The 23,214-nt window shown below is 41.8% G+C and overlaps 1 protein-coding gene across 1 annotated transcript in view; it reads left to right on the forward strand.

The window, feature by feature from the left end:
- The window catches only part of LOC137065045 (uncharacterized), a 100,116-nt gene that overhangs the window by 51,527 nt on the left and 25,375 nt on the right, over window positions 1-23,214 (forward strand). Inside the window, exons 2-3 of the mRNA XM_067436610.1 lie at window positions 12,839-13,543; window positions 22,211-22,915. Coding sequence (XP_067292711.1) covers window positions 12,839-13,543; window positions 22,211-22,915 — 1,410 coding nt within the window. The remainder of the gene's footprint in view (window positions 1-12,838; window positions 13,544-22,210; window positions 22,916-23,214) is intronic.

Raw genomic sequence — 23,214 nt, forward strand, 5'->3', positions numbered from 1 at the left:
ATTTCGTTTGCAAACATTTCCATTTTTCTAATTAAATAATTTCTATTTTGTTACTTTTACAAGAGTTTATTCTTTCTATAGCTTTAATAGTTACTAGTTTATCTTGAGTGCGTGTAGAGTTTAATTTTGAGTAACTTTCTTAAAGAACAGTATTTTATTGTGACTTCAGAGGGGCCTACCACAACATCTGTAGGCATTTAGGTAATGAATCGGGAGCGCTGTTCTACTTAAAGACAGGTAGGGGGTGCTACAAAAACTTGATTGAATATCTGTACTCACAGTCTGATCGGTGTCCAACTTAAATTAGTGTTTTGGTGATTCAGTTTGGTTGGTGGCGCTGACAGAAAAACTAGGGTCCTAGAACTGCGGTCTTAGAACTAGGGTCCTGAAACTGCAGCCTCCGGTTGTGCAGGAATACCCTCCTCTGTAAAAATTGCACATGAACTCCCTCTGATGTCGTGTTTACCACTGGGAAGTTCGGAAATATGCTGCCTTCACGTGCTATCGGAATTATCGTAAATACGAGTTTCCGAGGTTAAAATTGCACATGAATGCCCTCTGATGTCGTGTTTACCACTGGGAAGTTCGTTTAATAATTTTGATACCCAAGTTCCCGAGATGGGCGTGGCATAACCGTTAAAATGGCAGATGGGAGACGAATTTCTGCTGTGGCAGGTGTGTTATATTAGTTTTTTTCCCACAACAATTTTATTGTCTACTCTTGTTGTTAAAGTAGTACATTTTTACATACATTAATAATCATTTGAAGCATTGGGTATTTTAAACACATCGAAAATCGCATCTAGTTGACCATCATTCCAGAATATAGTGAGCAAGCGGACTATCTAGATAGTGTGGTAAAGCAGTTATACAATAGGATCATGTATGGCTGAAAACTATTGCCATTTTAGTCTTTAAGCAGCCTTTATTGTCTACATTATGCCTTTATTGTGAATGTGATTATAAACGATATGCTTTCGTGTTGTGCTGATATGTTTGCCAGCGATTCTATGATTTTCTGGGAGCGGGAATTGACTGAAATGGTTATAGTGGTAAAATAACATTTTCCAAAGACGCACAAAACTATGAACCTGGCGTCCTCTATTCTTTCCGACAACAAAGCGCCTGAATACAAGCTCGTAATCACGACTTCTGAAGTGGGAAAATTCCGATAGCACGTGAAGGCAGCATTAATTTTGATACCCAAGTTCCCGAGATGGGCGTGGCATAACCGTTAAAAATGGCAGATTGGAGACGGATTTCTACTGTGGCATGTGTTTTATTAGTTTTTTTTTTCCACAACAATTTATTGACTTGTTGTTAAACTAGTACATATTTACATAAATTAATAATAGTTTGAAGCATATTGTGGGGGGGGGGTTCTTTTTTTTCTCCAAAAAGTGGACTTCTCTCACATCATATTTATTACAAAGTTGTCAAAAATTACTAATCAAAATCATGTACCACCTTTTTAAGTCCAAACATACACTGTTATTTGACAAAGTTCGAATCACAGATTCACGTGACAGAACTATACACTAACGTGTTTGTGTCATGTTGCAAAACATGACTTTTTGAAGAAGTCACAAAATGTACATTTGTAGGATTACTAACTTATAATTGGTCAGGAAACAAAGGTGCTTTAGTTATTTTGCCTATAGACCTTCTGTGTGCACACACACACACAGACACACTCTAGGTAGTTAGGGGGGTTCGGGGCATGTTCCCCCTCGGAATTTTTTGATTTCTCTGATCTATGAGCATTTTAAGACGTTTGAAAGCCAAAAAGGTTATGAGAAATAGCTTTAAAACTAAGTCAGTGGGCAGTAAATTGTTTTTAATTCTTGCTCTTTCATCCATCAATTCGTAATTCTCTCTTTGTCATCTTGCCCTCTCTTCCTCTCCTAAAGCAGTCAACAAAACAAAGGGTAGGCCTACATTTATATTTAGATTATTTTTTATTAATCACTTTCTAAAACACTTTCTAAGATTTAAAAAAAAAATCATTACACATTCATTATTAATCTTATGCATTATATGAAGAAAATTGATTAATTAATGTTTTGAGTCCTCTCACATTGACAGTAGGCTATAGCAATCACATTAAATTACATAAATTATATACGTTATAAATGAAACAAATGTTTATTAGTTTGCCTGAATATTTTATCAGTAGTTTACCATTTCAATCCTAAAACAGCTACCAATTATGAAATGTTTAGTTTAGCTACATCTTATCTCGCACTGTATGACCATTTATCTGAAGCGTTGCACTGGAATTTGCGCTCAGCACCTTCAGTGAACATAAAGCCCGCCTACTTTGTTTTGATTGGTCATCTTAAATGTTTTGAGCTCGGGATTGGGATGCCAGATTTTGCCTTTCACCTGCGTGAGGAGGCCTATTTTCAGTAGAATAGGCCATGGGGCTGTGTCTGACAGCTGAATTAGCTCGGAGAACCATATCCAGCTCTTCTATAGTGGGGCTATTAAAAGCACTGTGGCTACTGTCTCTCTGATCTTTTTGAAGGTTTGTGGCAACATTGCGATTGAAGGGAAAGCATATAGAGGGAGTCTGGGCCAAACATGGGCCAGGGCATCCCTGCGCTTGGAGAAAAATATTGGGCAGTGAGTATTGTCTTCTGAGGCGAAGAAGTCTACTTCCGCTCTGCCGAAGGTGTTCCAAATTAAATGATCGTTTGTGGGTGAGGGGACCATTCTCCTGAGGGAGTGATGCCTCTGGATAACATATCCCCTGCGACCCTGATTCCATTCTCCTGAGGTGTGCCTTCAGCACTGGGACGTGGAAAGTTCTCAGCAACAGAATGACCGCTTTCATCTCTAGACAGTTTATGTGCAGCTGTTTCTCTGATTCTGCCCACAGGCCAGAGATCGGCTTGGCCTCGTGTAGGGCGCCCCATCCTCGAGTGGATGCATCTGTTGAGACTACTTTCAACCTCGTGACCGTGCCCATAGGCACACCTTTCTGATACCACACAGTCGCCCTCCAAGGAGCCAGAGCTTTGCTACAGCTGTGGTTCACTTTGATGGGAAGTTGGCCCCATTTCCATGCATGAGCCGCAATGTGGGAGTATAGCCAGTGTTGAAGGTAAGGCCCAGCATCCTCTGAAACATTTTAGCAGAACGAAAGCCCCGGCTTTGAATGATGCCGCCATGCACATGCTGTGATGTAAGCCATGCTTTCATGAGTCTTGAGTCTATGACTGTGCCCAGAAAAGACACCTTTAGAGTGAGGGACAGTGATCTCTTGGTGGTATTGATCCTGAGACCCAAACAGGTGGTTGAGGAGCCAGGATCTGTTTTTTTAACAACTGTGTCTCTGACTGGACTAATACTAGCCAGTCGTCGAGGTAGTTGAGTATACGCATCCTTCTCAGTCTGAATGGAGCTAATGCCACGTCCATGCACTTTGTGAAAGTGCGGGGTGCCAGGGAAAACCCAAATGGCAGGACTGTGTACTGATAAGCCTGCCCCTTGAAGGCGAATTTCAAGAATCGTGTGTGGTGGGGAGCTATCTGAACGTGAAAGTATGCGTCTTTCAGATCTATTGTGAAAAAACCAATCCTCCCGGCGAATGTGCGTGAGGATTTGTGTTACCGTCAGCATCTTGAACGAGCGTGTCATAAGTGCTTTGTTCAGATGTCTGAGATATGGTCCTGAGACCACCACCCATTTTCGGGATGAGAAAGTAGCGACTGTAAAATCCTGACTTGCTTAGCGTCGGGTGGACGGTTTCCACCGCTCCCTTCTTTTAGGAGTTTCAACGCATCCGCGCAAAGCACGTGACTCACACTGCTTCTCACTGAGGTCTCGACCACGGTGCGAAACCGGGGGGTCTGAATGCAAATTTTTCATTATTATGTTCAACACCCAATATGTGTTTATGTTCAACACCCAATATGTGTTTATGTTCAACACCCAATATGTGTTTATGTTCAACACCCAATATGTGTTTATGTTCAACACCCAATATGTGTTTATGTTCAACATCCAATTTGATATACCAGGAATGGCCTGCCAGATTCAGGGGTGGGCCGCTTAGTAATAGGGGCCTGGTCACCCGGTTGCTTGTGCTGTAACACTGTGGGGATAGTGTTTATGTTTGGCGGCGCAGGCTTTGCAGTGGGCGCGTGCCTCACATTGTTAGTGCTCATTAAAAAAGTTTAATTTTTATCATTACATTATGGAAAATAATGAACTTTTATCACAATATGCTATTTTTTTGAGAAGGACCTGTAGATGATTTGGTGAAGTTTATTTTCTTGCACACAGAGCAGTGAAAAAGAGAGAAAGCAGTGAGTACAAGCGCTTCTGCTCCATCCACAGCAGTTCTCTCTAGCTCTGATATTCTCAATATAAAATATAACTCACTGACAATTATGTCTTTTTCTTATTAAACATATTGCTTTGTGATCGTATAGAACATTTTCAACATCAATTAGAAGGACATGAATAGATAAAGTATAATGCATCATACTATAATAGTAGTTTATAGATTTAAGTTTGCCAGGTGAAGTCACTTTATAATATCTGAATTTAAAGATATGCTCTCTTTTGAAAAACCTCTTATTTTTGTAGTGTGTGTGTAAAACGACCTCTAAGATCACCTGTGCAGACTTGCACACACCTGTAGCCCCGCCCTGTTCTGAAGCGCCTGTGGAAAGTTCAGCCACTGAAAGAAAAACACCACTAGTGCTGAGAAACCTGATCTGGAACTCATACTGAGACGTGTGAAGCAAAATGGCCTTAAGTAAGCATTTATTATTTAACGAATCGTCTTTTCCTTGATTATCCATTGAATATAAAAAATAATTTTAATCAAACTCGACGTGTTGGCTGTTTCTGTGAGACATTGCTGCTGCTTTTACTTTCACATTGGTCGATACAGCCAAGAATATTTTGTAAGACACTTAGGGTTTTCTTTTTGTTCTCCATAAAGTCGCTTATGCTTATAAATAAATGTCATGGACGACGGTTTGTGGTTTGTTTGCAGAATATCGTCGTGTTTTAAAGTGCGTGACTGCGCAGTGCAATGCCAAGTGTGCGCGCAAGAGATATTTTGTTCATTAATTTCGTGTTTTGGGGTTTGACATGTTGCATATTTTTAAAGAATATAGATAGACTATAGCCTATACTGAAAACATGCTATTTTTGAAATACATTGCAATTTGTTCCTGAGTTTTATGTAATCTGTTTTTGTTTTCTGAAAAAAAAAAAAAAAAAAATGTAGTTAACCATAAATTATTAATGCTGACTTTACGTGCTATCGGAAGGGGGAAAAAGGCTCAAAGATGTCTTGTTTACCACTGGGAAGTTCGGAAATAATTTGGATAGGCAAATTCCTAAGACTGGGCCATATAACTTTAAACAAAGAGCCCCTGCTGTGACAGATATGATTAGGTTTTCCCCACGACAGCTTGATCGTCTTGTTTTGTCTTAATGTGGCGCATATGATCATTTGAAATAAAATGTCTTATACATAGCGAATAAATAACAGAATCGCCAGCAAGCAGACTATTATCTGGGTATCATCGTGAATGTGTATGGTTGTCAGTGTATGTGGAGACTCGTGACATATCCAGGTATGCCAGAAAGCAGGTCATGTGACATAACTGGCCGGTAGCCTAGCCACTCACTCTCTGAACATAACCTGCTCCAGGGTTATGCTGCCTTCATGTGGTATCGGCATTATTGTAAATACATTGACGTTATTGCTAGTGTCATGTTGCGAAACATGACTTTTTGAAGATGTCACAAAATGTACATTTGTAGGATTACTAACTTATAATTGGTCAGGAAACAAAGGTGCTTTAATTATTTGGCCTACAGACCTACTGTGTGCACACTACATATGAGCATTTTAAGACGTTTGAAAGCCAAAAAAGTTAATTATTAAAAAGTTAGTTATTAAAAGCACTGTGGCTACTGTCTCTCTGATCTTTTTGAAGGTTTGTGGCAACATCGCGATCGAAGGGAAAGCGTATAGAGGGGGTCTGGGTCAAACATGGGCCAGGGCATCCCTGCGCTTGGAGAAAAATATTGGGCAGTGAGTATTGTCTTCTGAGGCGAAGAGGTCTACTTCCGCTCTGCCGAAGGTGTTCCAAATTAATTGAATTGTTTGTGGGTGAAGGGACCATTCTCCTGAGGGAGTGATGCCTCTGGATAACATATCCCCTGCGACCCTGATTCCATTCTCCTGAGGTGTGCCTTCAGCACTGGGACGTGGAAAGTTCTCAGCAACAGAATGACCGCTTTCATCTCTAGACAGTTTATGTGCAGCTGTTTCTCTGATTCTGCCCACAGGCCAGAGATCGGCTTGGCCTCGTGTAGAGCGCCCCATCCACAAGTGGATGCATCTGTCGAGACTACTTTCAACCTCTTGACCGTGCCCATAGGCACACCTTTCTGATTCCACACAGTCGCCCTCCAAGGAGCCAGAGCTTTGCTACAGCTGTGTTTCACTTTGATGGGAAGTTGGAGTATAGCCAGTGTTGAAGGGTGCGCATGTGTAACAGACCCAGCCTGAGTACTGACGATGCTGAGGCCATAAGGCCCAGCATCCTCTGAAACATTTTAGCGGAACGAAAGCCCCGGCTTTGAATGATGCCGCCATGCACATGCTGTGATGTAAGCCACGCTCTGTGTGATTGGGGGCTATCTAAATATGAAAGTATGCGTCTTTCAGATCTATTGTGAAAAACCAATCCTCCCGGCGAATGTGCGTGAGGATTTGTGTTACCGTCAGCATCTTGAACGAGCGTGTCATAAGTGCTTTGTTCAGATGTCTGAGATATGGTCCTGAGACCACCACCCATTTTCGGGATGAGAAAGTAGCGACTGTAAAATCCTGACTTGCTTAGCGTCGGGTGGACGGTTTCCACCGCTCCCTTCTTTTAGGAGTTTCAACGCATCCGCGCAAAGCACGTGACTCACACTGCTTCTCACTGAGGTCTCGACCACGGCGCGAAACCGGGGGGTCTGAATGCAAATTTTTCATTATTATGTTCAACACCCAATATGTGTTTATGTTCAACACCCAATATGTGTTTATGTTCAACACCCAATATGTGTTTATGTTCAACATCCAATTTGATATACCAGGAATGGCCTGCCAGGCCTGGGCTCATGAAGCCAGGGGTTGAATTAGATTCAGGGGTGGGCCGCTTAGTAATAGGGGCCTGGTAACCTGGTTGCAAGCCGGTGAGCGAGTCCAGGGGTAAACGCACAACAGCATTATTTCATTTTCATTCATTTATTTATTTATAAAGCACAAATAAACACAACAAAAGTTGACCACTGTGCTGTACAAAGAACAGTAATAAAAATAGGAATAATAAATAATAATATAAACACAACAATAAAAGAGAATTAAAAAAATAATTAGAAAAATAATAATAATAACAATACATCACTAAATTTAAGCTTAAAAGGAAACCATGAGTTATAATGAATTGAATGCTTGATTTAAAAAGTAAGACTGTAACTTCGATTTAAATTCATATATCGATGATGCAGACCTCACAGATAATGGAAGACTGTTCCATATCCTAGGACCAGCCACTGAAAACGCACGGTCACCTCGCAACTTCAATCTTCTTCTAGGATATGCCAATGTAATACTGTCTGAGGATCGCAAACATCTAACTGACTTATTTACAATCAAAAGATCTGACAGATATGCAGGTGCTAAACCATTTAACGACTTATAAACAAACAACAAAATTTTAAATTCAACTCTAATGCACTGGCAACCAATTAAGAGACGCTAATACCGGGGTAATGTGTTCGCGTTTACGAACCTTAGTTAAAAACCTAGCCACGGCATTTTGGACCATCTGAAGCCTTGCAATCGAAGATTGAGGTAATCCGATATACAAAGAGTTACAATAGTCCAAGCGAGATAAAACAAAGGCATGTATAACTCTCTCGAGGTCTTTTAAAGATAAAAAAGATCTGACTTTAGACAGTAGTTTAAGATGGAAAAAACATGATTTTACTACCGAATTTATATGTTTGTCAAATTTAAGGGACAAATCAAGAACAACTCCCAAATTTTTAACCGTTGGTTTGATATAAGAGTTTAGCATTAGTGTGCAGACGAGCGTGTTTGACCACAGGCTAGTTAACTGCTATATTTCATCTCCAGCCATTTAAACCAAAGGAACTGGGAGAATGTAAGGAAGTCCGGATGGAAGCCATTTTACAATGCTGTTATGCTCTAGTCTAGACCGAGAGTGTGTGTGCAGACGAAAGTGTTTGACCAAAGGCTAGTTGACTGCAATTTGTACATCTTCAGTCACCTGTACCAAGGGAACTGGGAGAATATAAGGCAGTCCATGGTGGTAATCCAGCCGTGGCAGGATTTATGAGTGATTTTTGTGGCGCTGAATGAACAGGGCTTATGCATGGGTGCACACTGTGTAGTGGACACATTGCCTACAGTGTTAAAACCTCTCCAGCCGCCTGAATAGAGGGGACTGGGAGAAGTGATAGAGTAAAAAAAAGGCACAGGGCTTGGCAGCCATATTTCAACACCGTTATGATCTGACAGTGTGCGTGTGCTAGTCAGCGAGCGTGTGCTAGTCAGCAAACATGCGCTGTGGAGAGGGTGCGCGCTGTCATAACTAGGCAGCCGTTTACAATTTTCCTTGGCAGTAAGCACGCGCTGCAGTGAGAACGGCTGTGACGTAAGCCGCAATCTCGACATATCCAGCAGCCCGAGTTCACTCGTCTAACCCACTCTAGTATTCTCTGTTCCCAGCGCTTCTTCAGCGCGGCGGGAACGAGAGAAGAGGAAGAGTGAGGAGAGCTCCGTCTGTCCGCGGCGCTGTGCGCTGGTCCTGAGGGAAAAACCTGAAACAATGTGAAATCTGCACAGAGTTCTTGGTGTTGAAAGAACGAGGCATTAGAACAAAGCCTGTATGCTCTCTGAATTGGCGTTATAGTGGCAACAGACACACACACACATAGACACACAGAATAAAGGATATTTAACGCCCGATGGCGCATCTGGAACGGCAGGTGGCTGAAGGCGGAGACCAGGTGGGAATCCGTCGTCCTCAGGGCTGCAGGGAAGTTCCGCTGGTTGCGTTTCGACGGTGGTTGCTCAATTCTGGAGGTCAGCGAAGGTATTCCTAAAGGAGATAAGATCTGATACCTATGGTGAAAAACGGTCTTATATAGCCTTCAGTATGCTAATTCGAAGACCCTTTTTTTGCGTTTTTTTTCTAAGCGACCCCATTGGCTCGCTCTCCCCAGCCGCCATACCATAGGTTCCTGCAATTGCCGCAGCTCGGCCAATCAGAGTGCTCCTCACTCTGTGCTATTAACGTCCAGCGACACTGCGTTGCAGTGGGCAAATTTGGCCAGGATGCCGGGGTTACACCCCTACTCTTTATCAAAGGACATCTGGGGGTTTTTAACGACCACAGAGAGTCAGGACCTCGGTTTAACGTCTCATCCGAAGGACGGTGCTCTTTGTCAGTATAGTGTCCCAATCACTATACTGAGGCGTTAGGACCCCCGTAGACCACAGGGTGAGTGCCCCCTGCTGTCAATTTAGGGGTGTGGTCCTGGTCAAGACAATCTCCTGAACTCCAAACTGAATGTCAGAATTGGAAAGAAAGGTGATCTAAGCCGTTTTGAGCGTGGCATGGTTGTTGGTGCCTAGGGTTGGGGATCGTTGGGCATTTAGTCAAATAGTGTTTCACACATCTCAAATATTGGTTAAATGTCATAATTACCAGACACAATACACTTGATGAATTATTTTTGTTGAATGCAAACTGTAAATTTATCGATTTCGATCAGTATCAATTCATTCATATATATATATATAGCCTACATATAAGGGAAAATAAGTTTGCCTTTTTAAGCACCACTTTACATTTTTCTTGTGTTAAATTATATTTGCTTGCATATTCACTTGTGTGTGTGTTTATATAAGTATAATAAAATAAAAATATTAGAATGCAAGTTATTAATCTTTTAAAATTTAACTTTTAAAGAAATCTAGTCTAGATACATGTATATTTATTTATTAAAGAGCCATACAGGCACCAAGTGGGTAAACCATGAGATTACAAATGAAAATTATTATATTTCCAGCCACAAAATGATCTAAATTTGCCTCTTTTGCATTGAAATTCTCTATTTTAAACATAATCACTACACTAATAGTAATATAAATAATAAATATATTAAGTGCTCATTAATGGACCATAATTATTGCACAAATAGTTTTTACTACCAAGAGATCTCCTCAAAATGTTCAATACTGTGCTGTTTACCTGTATAGCGAAGCTGTTGTCTATTCAAATGTCTTGATAGCGCTGCTTGTGTAGAACTATTGAGAGCTCCATGAGGCACGAGATCATGGGAGATGAACGCATGACGCAACTCTGTTATTCAACAGCTCTCTTATGGCACATTAGGTGTGCCAAAACGCTATTTATTGTTCGAATTTCGTATTAAAACTTCAAAAATTTGCTGTGAGATTTACTTGGCCAGAGTGAGAGCGTGAGACAGAGCCTGAAAGCGTGTGCCTCACGCAAAATGCATGACAGTTGGCAACTGTTTTCTTCCTCCACATAGTTCCGTGTTTTCTCCACAGGATGGCAGCAACAGAAAACTGAGACCTGTACTTGAGCAACAGCGCGAACTCATTCAAAACATTTTAGTCTCGTCCTTTTTCGTCAACAATAATGCTTGTTAATTTAGTCTTAGTCAGCCTTTTTGGACATTGGTGCAGTCTCGTCATCGTCTCGTCACAGTCATGGAAAAAAAAGTTGTTGACGAACATATTTCGTCTCGTCTCGTCTGACGAAATTAACACTAGTCCAACTGATTCAAGCTGATAGAAGAGCAACTTTGACTGAAATAACCACTCGTTACAACCGAGGTATGCAGCAAAGCATTTGTGAAGCAACAACACACACAACCTTGAGGCGGATGGGCTACAACAGCAGAAGACCCCACCGGGTACCACTCATCTCCACTACAAATAGGAAAAAGAGGCGACAATTTACACAAGCTCACCAAAATTGGACAGTTGAAGACTGGAAAAATGTTGCCTGGTCTGATGAGTCTCGATTTCTGTTGAGACATTCAGAGGGTAGAGTCAGAATTTGGTGTAAACAGAATGAGAACATGGATCCATCATGCCTTGTTACCACTGTAGACGCCCCATAGACTGGCGCTGCCTATTGGAGCGGACGTATCAGCGCGGCGCCATCTTGGATGGGTCCCCAATGCGCCGCCCCCCACATTTATTTCTACTGAGGAAGATGTATTCTCAACTACAATGATCATAACTCCCTGAGTTTTTACCGGATTTTCACACGGTTTGGTTTGTTACAAACTGCAGAGACTTAGTTATGATACAGGATGCTGTCACACATTGAACAATTCTGCTTTCATGTAGAAAGACTTTGTATTACGAGCTTTAACTAAGACATATGGTAGACTATGACATATTGATAAATGTATACATTAATGATTTTTATATTTTTATAAAGAAACAAGTCTGATTGTTCATTTGAATTTATTTCTCTCTCTCTCTCTCACACACACACACACACACACACACACACACACACACACACACACACAGGCATATTGATAAATGTATGAATTTTATATTTTAATAAAGAAACAAGTTTGATTTTTCACTTTATTTCTCTCTCACACACTCACTCACCTTCTGTAACACACATACATACAAGCTCCCATATATACTGTACCAGTTCAGAATTATTATTTTTTAAAGGCCTAAAGTAAACGTAAAATCCTTTAAAAGAACTGTTTTGCACAGCTTCTTGCGTAGGGTAGTTAATTTTGCGATGTGGTGCAGCCTTACTTTGGGAAATACAGACACCACAAATGACACAAGCATGAGATGATAATGATGTATAAATTGTAAAATAACCTAAATTATTGTTCAATCTTACTTGTGAAATGTAATCCCATGTGATCTGGTATAAATATTGCATTATTGCAACCGTAAGCTGCACAAAATACGGGAATAATTGCTCGCTCTCCGTTGACTCCGATTGAATGCTAGCGTTGAGTGGAGAGACCCAACCAATATGGCAGCGACGCTGGATCACGCTCCAGCACGTCATGAGGCATCTACATATATTAAATCTATGGCGGGGGATGTTTTCTTGGCACACTTTAGGCCCTTAGTGCCAATTGGGCATCGTTTAAATGCCACGGCTGACCTGAGCATTGTTTCTGACCATGACCATCCCTTTATGACCACCATGTCCCCATCCTCTGATGGCTACTTCCAGCAGGATAATGCACCATGTCACAAAGCTCCAATCATTTCAGATTGGTTTCTTGAACATGAAAATGAGTTGAATGTACTAAAATGGCCGCCACAGTCACCAGATCTCAACCCAATAGAGCATCTTTGGGATGTGGTGGAACGGGAGCTTCGTGCCCTGGATGTGCATCCCACAAATCTCCATCAACTGCAAGATGCTCTCCTATCAATATGGGCCAACATTTCTAAAGAATGCTTTCAGCAGCTTGTTGATCAATGCCACGTAGAATTAAGGCAGTTCTGAAGGCGAAAGGGTCAAACACAGTATTAGTGTGTGTTCCTAATAATCCTTTAGGTGAGTGTAATGCAGTTGTGTATTTGCTGGTGTTAATAGCCACCAGTACATTGATAACACTTTCCCAGCTGTGAACACACATGAGAGATTCATTCACAGAGAGCCCGCTTAATTATCTTTTTAACAATGTACTTTCTGAAAAAAATATTCTGAAGCTACCACCTTAAGAAGTGTGTTTTATTCTCTATTTGTTTCAGGTGACGCTCATCATCTCTCAGAGCTGAGGATTGTGTTGATGGGTAATAGAAGAGCTGGTAAGAGTTCATCAGGAAACACCATCCTTGGCAGAGAGGAGTTTGACTTGAAGACATCTGCTCAGTGTGTGAGGAGACATGGAGAAGTAGCAGACACACACATCACTGTCATTGAAGCTCCAGGATGGTGGAGTAATCTCACTGTAGAGGAGAGTCCTGAGTTACTGAAACAGGAGATTGTGCTCAGTGTGTCTCTGTGTCCTCCAGGACCACACGCTGTGCTACTGATCATAGATGTGGACACTAGATTTACAGAGACTGAGAGAAAAGCATTGCAGAATCATCTGGATCTTCTCGGTGAGAGAGTCTGGAGTCACACTATAGTGCTGTTCACTCATGGAGACTCTCTGTCAGACACATCTATAGAGCAGCACATTGAGAGTGAAGGACAGGATCTCCAGCGGATGCTGGACAAATGTGGGAACAGGTATCATGTGCTCAACAATCACAACAGGAGTGACCACACTCAGATCAAGGAGCTGCTGCAGAAGATTGAGGAGACAGTGGCACAAAACAACGGCCGCCATTTTGAGATAGACAGAAAGATTTTACAGGAGGTGGAAGAGAGAAGAAGAGCAGAGGAAGAGAGAGCAGAAGAACGAATGAAGAGGATGAAGAAACAGAGAGAAGACATCAGATCACAGATGAGTGAGTACACATACTTCACAGTACTGTAGGGACTCTGTATGAGGGAAACGGGTCTATTTAGCTCAAATTAATATATGAATTAATTCATTGGGAATTTTGAAAGAGTCTATTTTACAGCCGAGCAAATGAATTGCCCAGCGTTGATTTGAACAGCGTAACTATCAACTCTGCAGCAGATATTAATATCCACACAATAGTTAAATACTCTTTCATAGGCTGGTAACATAGATCAGCAGTTTAAGACATTAAATTCATCAGCACATAACACTTTTTTTTAAATACAAATGAAACATTATTGATTATTCTAACAGGTAAAACTAATATCTAACACAAACACGCACACACACATGCACACGTGTTGCAGAAAGGAGGAACATACTACTAAAATACTAAAGGAAGTGAGGAAAGAAATGAGTTTTAAGAGTGTGCAATTATGAAATTGTGTAATTATGAAAGTTTTTAGCAATATATGCATTTAAAACACATGACCTGAATGAACCACCGATCATTAACTATATATATATATATATATATATATATATATATATATATATATATATATATATATATATATATATATATATATAGATAGATATACATACTTAGGGGTTAAAAGTTTATGACCAATGGTGAAAAATGAAGACCAAGAGTCAGAAGTGTAATTGATTAAAGAAAAATTTACTGAAGAACAGTTTGCAGTTTTATCATCAGAAGCCAGCTTCAAATCTCACAAGGAGTTCGTAGGCCGCGGTCCCTCTCCCCGTCTCGTTGTCTCACCCTATCGTACATAGAATTGTCCAACAGTTATACTGTTTTCAAGGCCTATCCATGTCATTACTGCAATGTGGATGATTCTGATTGGTTCTAAAAACATGCAATGTAAGCAACTTTCCACACACAGACAGATAGGAGCACACAGTGCCAAGCTAGGTAGACTAGTTATCGCCCCATAACTAGAATAACATCACAATGATCTCAGAGGCCACAGAAAAGCGTCTTCAAGTCTGGTGTCGTCTGCAGAAATGTCCATCTCCAACATTAGGCCTGCACAGATCTGACACACACACACACACACAAACACACACACACACACACACACACACACACACACACACACACACACACACACACACACACACACACACACACACACTCCAGAGATAAACGGGTTCCTTCAAAGGTTGAGAACATCTTAACTAATTATAAACAAAACATTTCTCCAAAACATACGGATAACATGTGCCTTCTCTGAGTTAGAGAAACAGACAATAATACAGGCAATATTCATCTCAAGTCTTTAGTGTTTCAGTAAAAGGAAATATAAAATATAATCAAATATAATCAATTAAATGAAAGACTTTAGAAAACAAGAAACATTCAGGGGTTCTCTTAAGCAACATCATAACTGGAAATAATTATAATAATATAGGAAGGCAAATATTGATTAAGGCTTTGATTATTGATTTAATTAGGATATATATATATACAGGTATATTAAAGCGCCAGTGGATTTCAAAATCCCCCTTTCAGTGTGCTCACTAAAAAAATTGAAAAATAAAAAGTGTGTAATTGTATATATTGTGAAACCATGAGAGGTTCAGGATCTTAGTGTTGTGCAGGTTCCCTGGACAAACACCACTTCAACAGTTTCTTCAGTATACAGGTGTGCAGTTTTTAATGATCAAACAAAAAGAGAAGCCAACTTAAACATCAGCTCACGACAAGACAGCTTATATACACATACCACATACCCCCCTCCATTGCTCTGAGGCCCTTGGTTGGCAGGCCGCTGTGAAGAGGACATCTTTGCGCGAGAGGGCATGTGCAGAAGAGGACTGGCTTCTTTGGTTTAGATAGTTTGAGGATCGTTAGGTAGAGCTCACAGCGGGTGATTGATCAGAATCACGCAAGATTTCTTCATTGGAAGTATTTATTGAATTGACAACTGCATATGTACAGTGAAGAGTGGTTCTGGACAAATAAAGAAATAAAACAAACATAATTAGTTGAATGCAAATAAATGATTATCATGCAACAAACCTCTATTTGTATTAACTGTATTCTATTCTAATAATATAGCAGAAATAAAATACAATTATTTTAAAATAGCCAAAACTGACATTAAAGGAATGAAAAGGACTGTGCTGTGGGTCTAAGCAGCTACAAATATATCAATAAGAGAGGATGATCCAGTCGCAATACAATGTCTTCTGGTCACGCAAAGAACTACACCAGGCCGCTCCGAGAGATGTCACGTGACGACCCGTGTACATGCGGGGGGTGCGTGCCCTATAACCAATTAACTGTATCGCAGGCAAATATCACTGCGATAGCTTACGCAATACACACAGATGGTGCTTAACTGGTATTCTACAATGTTTAAACAAAGAATAATGCCCGAGTGGCAATCTATACATTGTTAGAAAGAAGCATCACGACATCACGAGGCCTAGCCAGGCAGGAAAATCTGAGCTTACATTTAGCAACACTAAACAGACAAAAGGCTACCAATCTAACCTTACCAATGGCAGTAAAATAACAACAAAATAGATAGATTCTTACTTGTAAAGACGCACACGGCATAACGCAGTTGTATCAAGGTGGGTTGTAACTCAAAACCCGGAAAAGAACGCTACCAACGTGCAGCGCTCCTAAGACAACTTGTGATTGGCTAACAGTCCAGGTGAAGCGAGGCATCTTCCAGTAGGAGAGAGAGAGAGTCACAGTAAAGTGTCTGATGCTTAGCGGCCACAAGGGGGCCTTTTTTTACAGGGCATCAACGTTTCCATGGTATAGTCCTGGCCTGTGGACAACAGAGAAGTTAAATGCTTGCAGACTTAGAAACCATCTAGTTATTCTGCCATTGCTCTCCTTATTCCGGGCCATCCATTGCAGCGAGTGTCTCTAGTGCCCATTTAACAGCCAGACACTCCTTCTCAATGGTGGCATAATTTTTCTTGTGCTTCGCAAGTTTCCTACTGATGTAAAGTACAGGATGTTCCTCACCTTTATGTGTTTGAGACAGGACTGCTCCTAGACCCACCTCAGAGGCATCAGTCTGCACCATGAATTCTTTTGTGAAGTCTGGGGATTTTAAGATTGGTCTGGAACACAGCATCCTCTTTAATTTGGAGAAGGCCTCCTATGCCTATTCACTCCATCTTACCATTCTGGAGTGTCTGTTAGATGTTAGTTCTGTAATGGGAGCAACCAGACTGGAGAAGTTGGGCACAAACCTCCTGTAGTAATTGGCCAGGCCCAGGAAGGACTTTACTTGTTTCTTGGTTTGTGGTCTATGCCAGTTTTTAATAGCCCCAACTTTGGCTTCTTGAGGTTGTACTGAACCCCTGCCTATTGTGTAGCCTAGATACTCTGTTTCGCTGTAGGCAATCTTACATTTTTTTGGGTTTGCAGTCAAGCCTGCTTCTCTAAGGGAATCCAGTACCTTCTGTACCAATCCAAGATGGCTTTCCCAGTTTGAACTATGGATAACCACATCATCTAAATAAGCAGCAGCATACTGCTGATGGGATTGAAGAACACGGTTCATGAGCTTTTGGAATGTGGCCGGTGCCCCGTGAAGGCCAAAGGGTAAATGTGTATAATGGTATAGCCCCTCTGGGGTTGCAAAAGCAGTCTTCTCTTTGGAATCTGGAGCCAAGGGAACTTGCCAGTAGCCTTTTGTTAGGTCTAATATTGTAATGAAGCAGGCTTTATCTAGCCTGTCAATTCATCAATGTGGGGCAGAGGGTATGCATCAAACTTTGATATCTCATTTAATTTCCTAAAGTCATTGTAGAACCTTACAGTACCATCTGGCTTGGGGACCATCACTATAGGGCTTGACCATGCACTCTGCGACTCCTCTATGACCCCCAACTCCAGCATTTTCTTCACCTCTTCCTTGATGGCTTCTCGCCTAGCCTCTGGGATTCTGTAAGGGCGCTGCTCTACAGTTTTCCCTGGAACAGTATGAATCTCATGATGGATGATTTTAGTATGGTTTGGAACTGGGGAAAACACATTTTTGTTACGATCAACTAGCTCCATCACCTCTTGTCTTTGTTGTGGGTTTAGATCTGGGCTCACCCTGACTTCTTCTCGTGCTGAGACACTGGGTTTCTTTTGGGGAAGAGAACACACCATTACGTCTCTAGGGTGCCAGCGCTTCAAGAGGTTGAAATGGTATATTTGGTCAGGCTTTCTCTTGCCTGGTTGCCTAACCCTGTAGTTTACCTCCCCTACCCTTTCCAAGAACTGAAAGGGTCCCTGCCAGGAGGCTAGGAATTTACACTCTACTGTGGGCACACACAGTACTAACACCCTGTCTCCAGGTTGAAATTCCCTTGGCTGAGCTGGATGGTTATAAATAGCTTGCTGCTTGCGTTGTGCTTTCTCCATGTGTTCTCTAACAATGGGGTAAATGGCGGCCATTCTGTCTCTCATTTCCCCCACATGCTCAACGAAAGACCTATGGGGGCAAGGCTGTTCCTCCCATGCTTCCTTTGCTATATCCAGCAGTCCTCTTGGCTTGTATGGGTACAAAAGTTCAAAAGGGGAGAACCCTGTGGAGGCTTGCGGCACTTCTCTAATTGAGAACAACAGATAGGGTAAGAGTTGATCCCAGTTTCTGCCATCATTGTTAATAGTCTTACGAAGCATTTGCTTGAGGGTCTTATTAAAACGTTACACAAGCCCATCTGTCTGTGGGTGGTACACTGATGTTCTTATCTGCTTTATCTTTAGGAGGGTGCAGAGCTCTATTATTACCTGAGACATGAATGAGGTCCCCTGGTCTGTAAGAATTTCTTTTGGGATGCCCACTCTACTACTAATCATGAATAGTTCCTTGGCAATCTGATATGTTGTGGCTTTCCTTAATGGCACCGCTTCAGGGTAGCGAGTTGCATAGTCTACCACCACCAAAATATGTTGGTGACCTCGGCCGCTCTTTAGGAGTGGCCCTACAATATCCATCCCAATCCTTTCAAATGGGGTTTCAATGATGGGTAGAGGAACCAAGGGACTACGAAAATGAAGCTTTGGAGCTGAGTGCTGACACTCCGGGCAACTACGGCAGTAATTCTCTACCTCCTTATGCACACCAGGCCAAAAGAACCGTTTTAACACTCTTTGTTTTTTTCCACCCCTAAATGTGCCCCAAGCAGATGAGTGTGGGCTAACTGCAGTACTGTGGCCCTATGGGTTCGAGGCACAAGCAACTGCTCTATCGTCTCCTCCCCTTCTTTCTTTATTTGGTAGAGCAATCCTTTCTTGATTGCAAAATATGGGTAGGCTATTGGGACACCACTGGTATCTACCCCATCCACTACTCTCACATTCTTTAAAGCATTAATGAACGTATGGTCATTTAATTGGGCAGTTCCATACTGGCCTGTTAACCTCTGACCCCCTGGCACTTCTGGACCGCTCTTCCTTCAGTTGATCCTGGCGCCACTGCTGGTTCAGAAGCAGACTCTGACTCTTCCGGGTTTGTCTTCCCCATCCGTCCATGTTTGCACTGGAAGGCAATGGTGTATTAAACTTTGATAATTTTGATTTACATGACCTTTTTTCTGCTTTTACCCTGGAGCCCCTGTGGTTCTCTTGTTCTCCTTGCTTGTACATCTTGCCATAACATGTGAAACACAGGGCAATCTCGACCAATCAATACCTGTACCGGCAGGGAAGCCACCACCCCAGCTTGAATTTCATACTTTCCTCTAGTGGTGACCAGTGTTACTGCAGATGTGGGGTAGTTACAGGTGTCCCCATGTACACACGAAACTGGAACTGGGTTCTCTTGTGAGCCTTTTTTAGGGTTGACCAACGATTTGTGAATCAGGGTAATCATGCTTCCAGAGTCTAATAATGCCTCTACATCTTGGCTATTGACTGTTACAGGGGATGTCATGGCTTGGAACGCAGAGGTCACCAATAAGGCTGCAAAAAGGTTATTTTTCAAGCCACTTGAACTCTCTGCTGTAGGCATCGGCTCATCTGCCTGATTACACTGCCACGAAATGTGTCCTACTTCCCCACACTTGTAACATGTCCTTAGTTTTTACAAGTTGCTTTCAACTGGAGACTCTTGCTGGCTGGGCCTTCCCCTCTGTGGACTAGCCCACCTGGGGGTAGGGGCTCTAGGGGACTTTTGTTGGGGCTGTGCACTGAATGGGAGCCGTGTGTTCAGCATATCTGCACTGGCTTGAAATTGTTCAATGGCTTCTATCATGTCTTGGGGTGAACTTGGGTTATTCTCACAGACAAATCATTTGGCTTCAAGGGGTAGGGCTCTCACAAACCTGTCCATCACCAAGGAATCAATAACCTTGATCGCTGAGTGCCTATCGGGCTCTAACCACTTCTTAGCCAGGCGCATCAACTCATGCATCTGGGTACGGGGTGGCTGTTCTTTCTTGAAGCACCATGCATGGAACCGTTGGGCCCTCCCAAACTCTGTAAGGCCACTACGACTTAGTATTTCTTTCTTTATGGAGTCATAACTATTGGCTAGTGTAGGGTCTAGATCTAGGAATGCCTTCTGTGCCTCTCCCGATAAAAACGGTGCCAATAGCTTGGCCCATTGCTCTGTTGGCCATTTTTCTCTGACCGCAGTACTCTCAAAAGCATGCAGGTAAGCTTCAACATCATCATTCTCTCCCATTTTAGGAATAAAGTCACCAGCCCGTATCTTGCTACCATCTTGAGTTTGTTTCAGTTTCAATTATTGAACTTTAAGGTTATTAGCCCTCTTTTGTTCTTCCAGTAAGGCCGCTTGGATTTGGTGCTGGATTTTACTACTTTCTATCATTGCTTTCAGTAAGTCTTCTATTTTACCATCAATTGACTGTGTACTTAGCTTAGAAAACAGGTCTGTGAGGTCCTCCACTTCACTCTGGAACATCAGCAGTCATCCAAGTGCCTGCATTCTCCACCATATGTGAAACCATGAGAGGTTCAGGATCTTAGTGTTGTGCAGGTTCCCTGGACAAACACCACTTCAACAGTTTCTTCAGTATGCAGGTGTGCAATTTTTAATGATCAAACAAAAAGAGAAGCCAACTTAAACATCAGCTCATGACAAGAAAACTTAGGCCATATCCACACTAATACGTTTTCATTTGAAAACGTATATTTTTCTCTCCGTTTTGGCCTTCCGTCCACACTGAGACAGCGTTTTAAGTCAATGAAAACATATCGTTTTGAAAACGCTCTCCAAAATGGATACATTTGAAAACGGCGTCTTCGCGTCGTATTGTGGACTGTGAAAACGGAGGCTTTTTAATACGATGACGCATTTTTAGCCATGTGATGCAGTCATATGACCAATTCACGCCGTATTTATTTTGGCACGTCTCCCAGTCTACATTTTCACTTGCTTTTATCACTTTATATTCATGTGTTACTCGCAGCAACAACTCCCCCTCACTGTTGTTGGAAACTCAGAAGTGAAGACCAGGAGAGCTTGGGTATATCTTTCGGGCAGGCGTTCCTCTTTATTGAGAAACACACGTGCCGTCTGTGTCTGCAGTCGTCCAAGTCTAATTGTAACAGTATACATTGTAATTTATCCACATTTCAGGGGGAGGGATTTACACAGTAGAGGAGGAGACAATCTAAACAAAGGAATGCACATGTTGTTTAGGTAAAAGGGACACACCCCATACATTTCCAGGTCACCAGTCCTAATCCTATCAGCATAACAGTGCCAATCAGACCACCAATCCAAATCCTATCAGCATAACAGTACCAATCAGACGAATAGATGCAAATTTGATCACTCTGAAAATGTTGCTTATAGATCAGGAAGTGCATAAAGACAAAAGACTGATTAGCTTGATCTCCCTAGAATGTAGTCAGTCTGTAACCTCCAAACTGTAAAGCATTATGTACATAACAAACTGTTAGTATACTATTACATTGGAACCTTGATATAACAATTTATAAATTTGTAATCCCACACTGTCAACCCATTTAAAAAACTCAGTGCCTTTTTTCGACATTGCCGCAAAATTCCAAAGAGTAAATAAATGAGTAGCGGAAATTACGCAAGTCGAAGCGTCTTGGATTTGCTCATAAGCAGTACGGGGATGTAAGCGTTTTCAGACGTTTCAGTGCAGATGAACATTTTTTGGAAAACGATTGAAAATGATAGTGTGGACGCGGAGTGTTTTTAGACGACAACTCAGTTTTTAAATTAATCCGGATTAATGTAGCCGTAGCCTTAATCTTTCCTTGGCTCCCGATCTTCCCCCTCCATAGCCACACACACACGATTATATCCTGTTCCTCGTCTCATTAGCTGCACCTGTTCTCTCAGGCAGCCTGGGTTTTGTAGTCCTTAACAGGCAGCCATCTTGCCCCCTCGTGTCCATGTGGGGTAACCTGGGAAGGGTAGTTTTTACAAGACGCCCTCTTGCTCCAGCCATCTTAGAGCAATGTATCTGTCTTCTACCACACTCCCTCTTACGATGCCACTATATATATATATATATATATATATCACTAAAAATAAGTTTGAGCCACAAACTTTAGTATTTCTGGACTTGAGACAGATTGACCCTTTATTAAATGAATATTAAATGTGAGCAGACACATATACAGATACAAATTCTGAGTACAATATCATTTTGCATTAATGTTTTTATTCTTTATGTGTTTCAGGTGACGCTCATCATCTCTCAGAGCTGAGGATTGTGTTGATGGGTAATAGAAGAGCTGGTAAGAGTTCATCAGGAAACACCATCCTGGGCAGAGAGGAGTTTGACTTGAAGACATCTGCTCAGTGTGTGAGGAGACATGGAGAAGTAGCAGACACACACATCACTGTCATTGAAGCTCCAGGATGGTGGAGGAATCTCACTGTAGAGGAGAGTCCTGAGTTACTGAAACAGGAGATTGTGCTCAGTGTGTCTCTGTGTCCTCCAGGACCACATGCTGTACTACTGATCATACCTGTGGACACTAGATTTACAGAGACTCAGAGAAAAGCATTGCAGGATCATCTGGATCTTCTCAGTCAGAGAGTCTGGAGTCACACTATAGTGCTGTTCACTCATGGAGACTCTCTGTCAGACACATCTATAGAGCAGCACATTGAGAGAGAAGGACAGGATCTCCAGCGGATGCTGGACAAATGTGGGAACAGGTATCATGTGCTCAACAATCACAACAGGAGTGACCACACTCAGCTCAAGGAGCTGCTGCAGAAGATTGAGGAGACAGTGGCACAAAACAACGGCCGCCATTTTGAGATAGACAGAAAGATTTTACAGGAGGTGGAAGAGAGAAGAAGAGCAGAGGAAGAGAGAGCAGAAGAACGAATGAAGAGGATGAAGAAACAGAGAGAAGACATCAGATCACAGATGAGTGAGTACACATACTTCATAGTACTGTAGGGACTCTGTATGAGGGAAACGGGTCTATTTAGCTCAAATTAATATATGAATTAATTCATTGGGAATTTTGAAAGAGTCTATTTTACAGCCGAGCAAATGACTTGCCCAGCGTTGATTTGAACAGCGTAACTATCAACTCTGCAGCAGATATTAATATCCACACAATAGTTAAATACTCTTTCATAGGCTGGTAACATAGATCAGCAGTTTAAGACATTAAATTCATCAGCACATAACACACTTTTTTTTAAATACAAATGAAACATTATT

Source organism: Pseudorasbora parva, chromosome 25 (genome assembly GCF_024679245.1).
Source record: "Pseudorasbora parva isolate DD20220531a chromosome 25, ASM2467924v1, whole genome shotgun sequence".
NCBI classification, from domain to species: domain Eukaryota; kingdom Metazoa; phylum Chordata; class Actinopteri; order Cypriniformes; family Gobionidae; genus Pseudorasbora; species Pseudorasbora parva.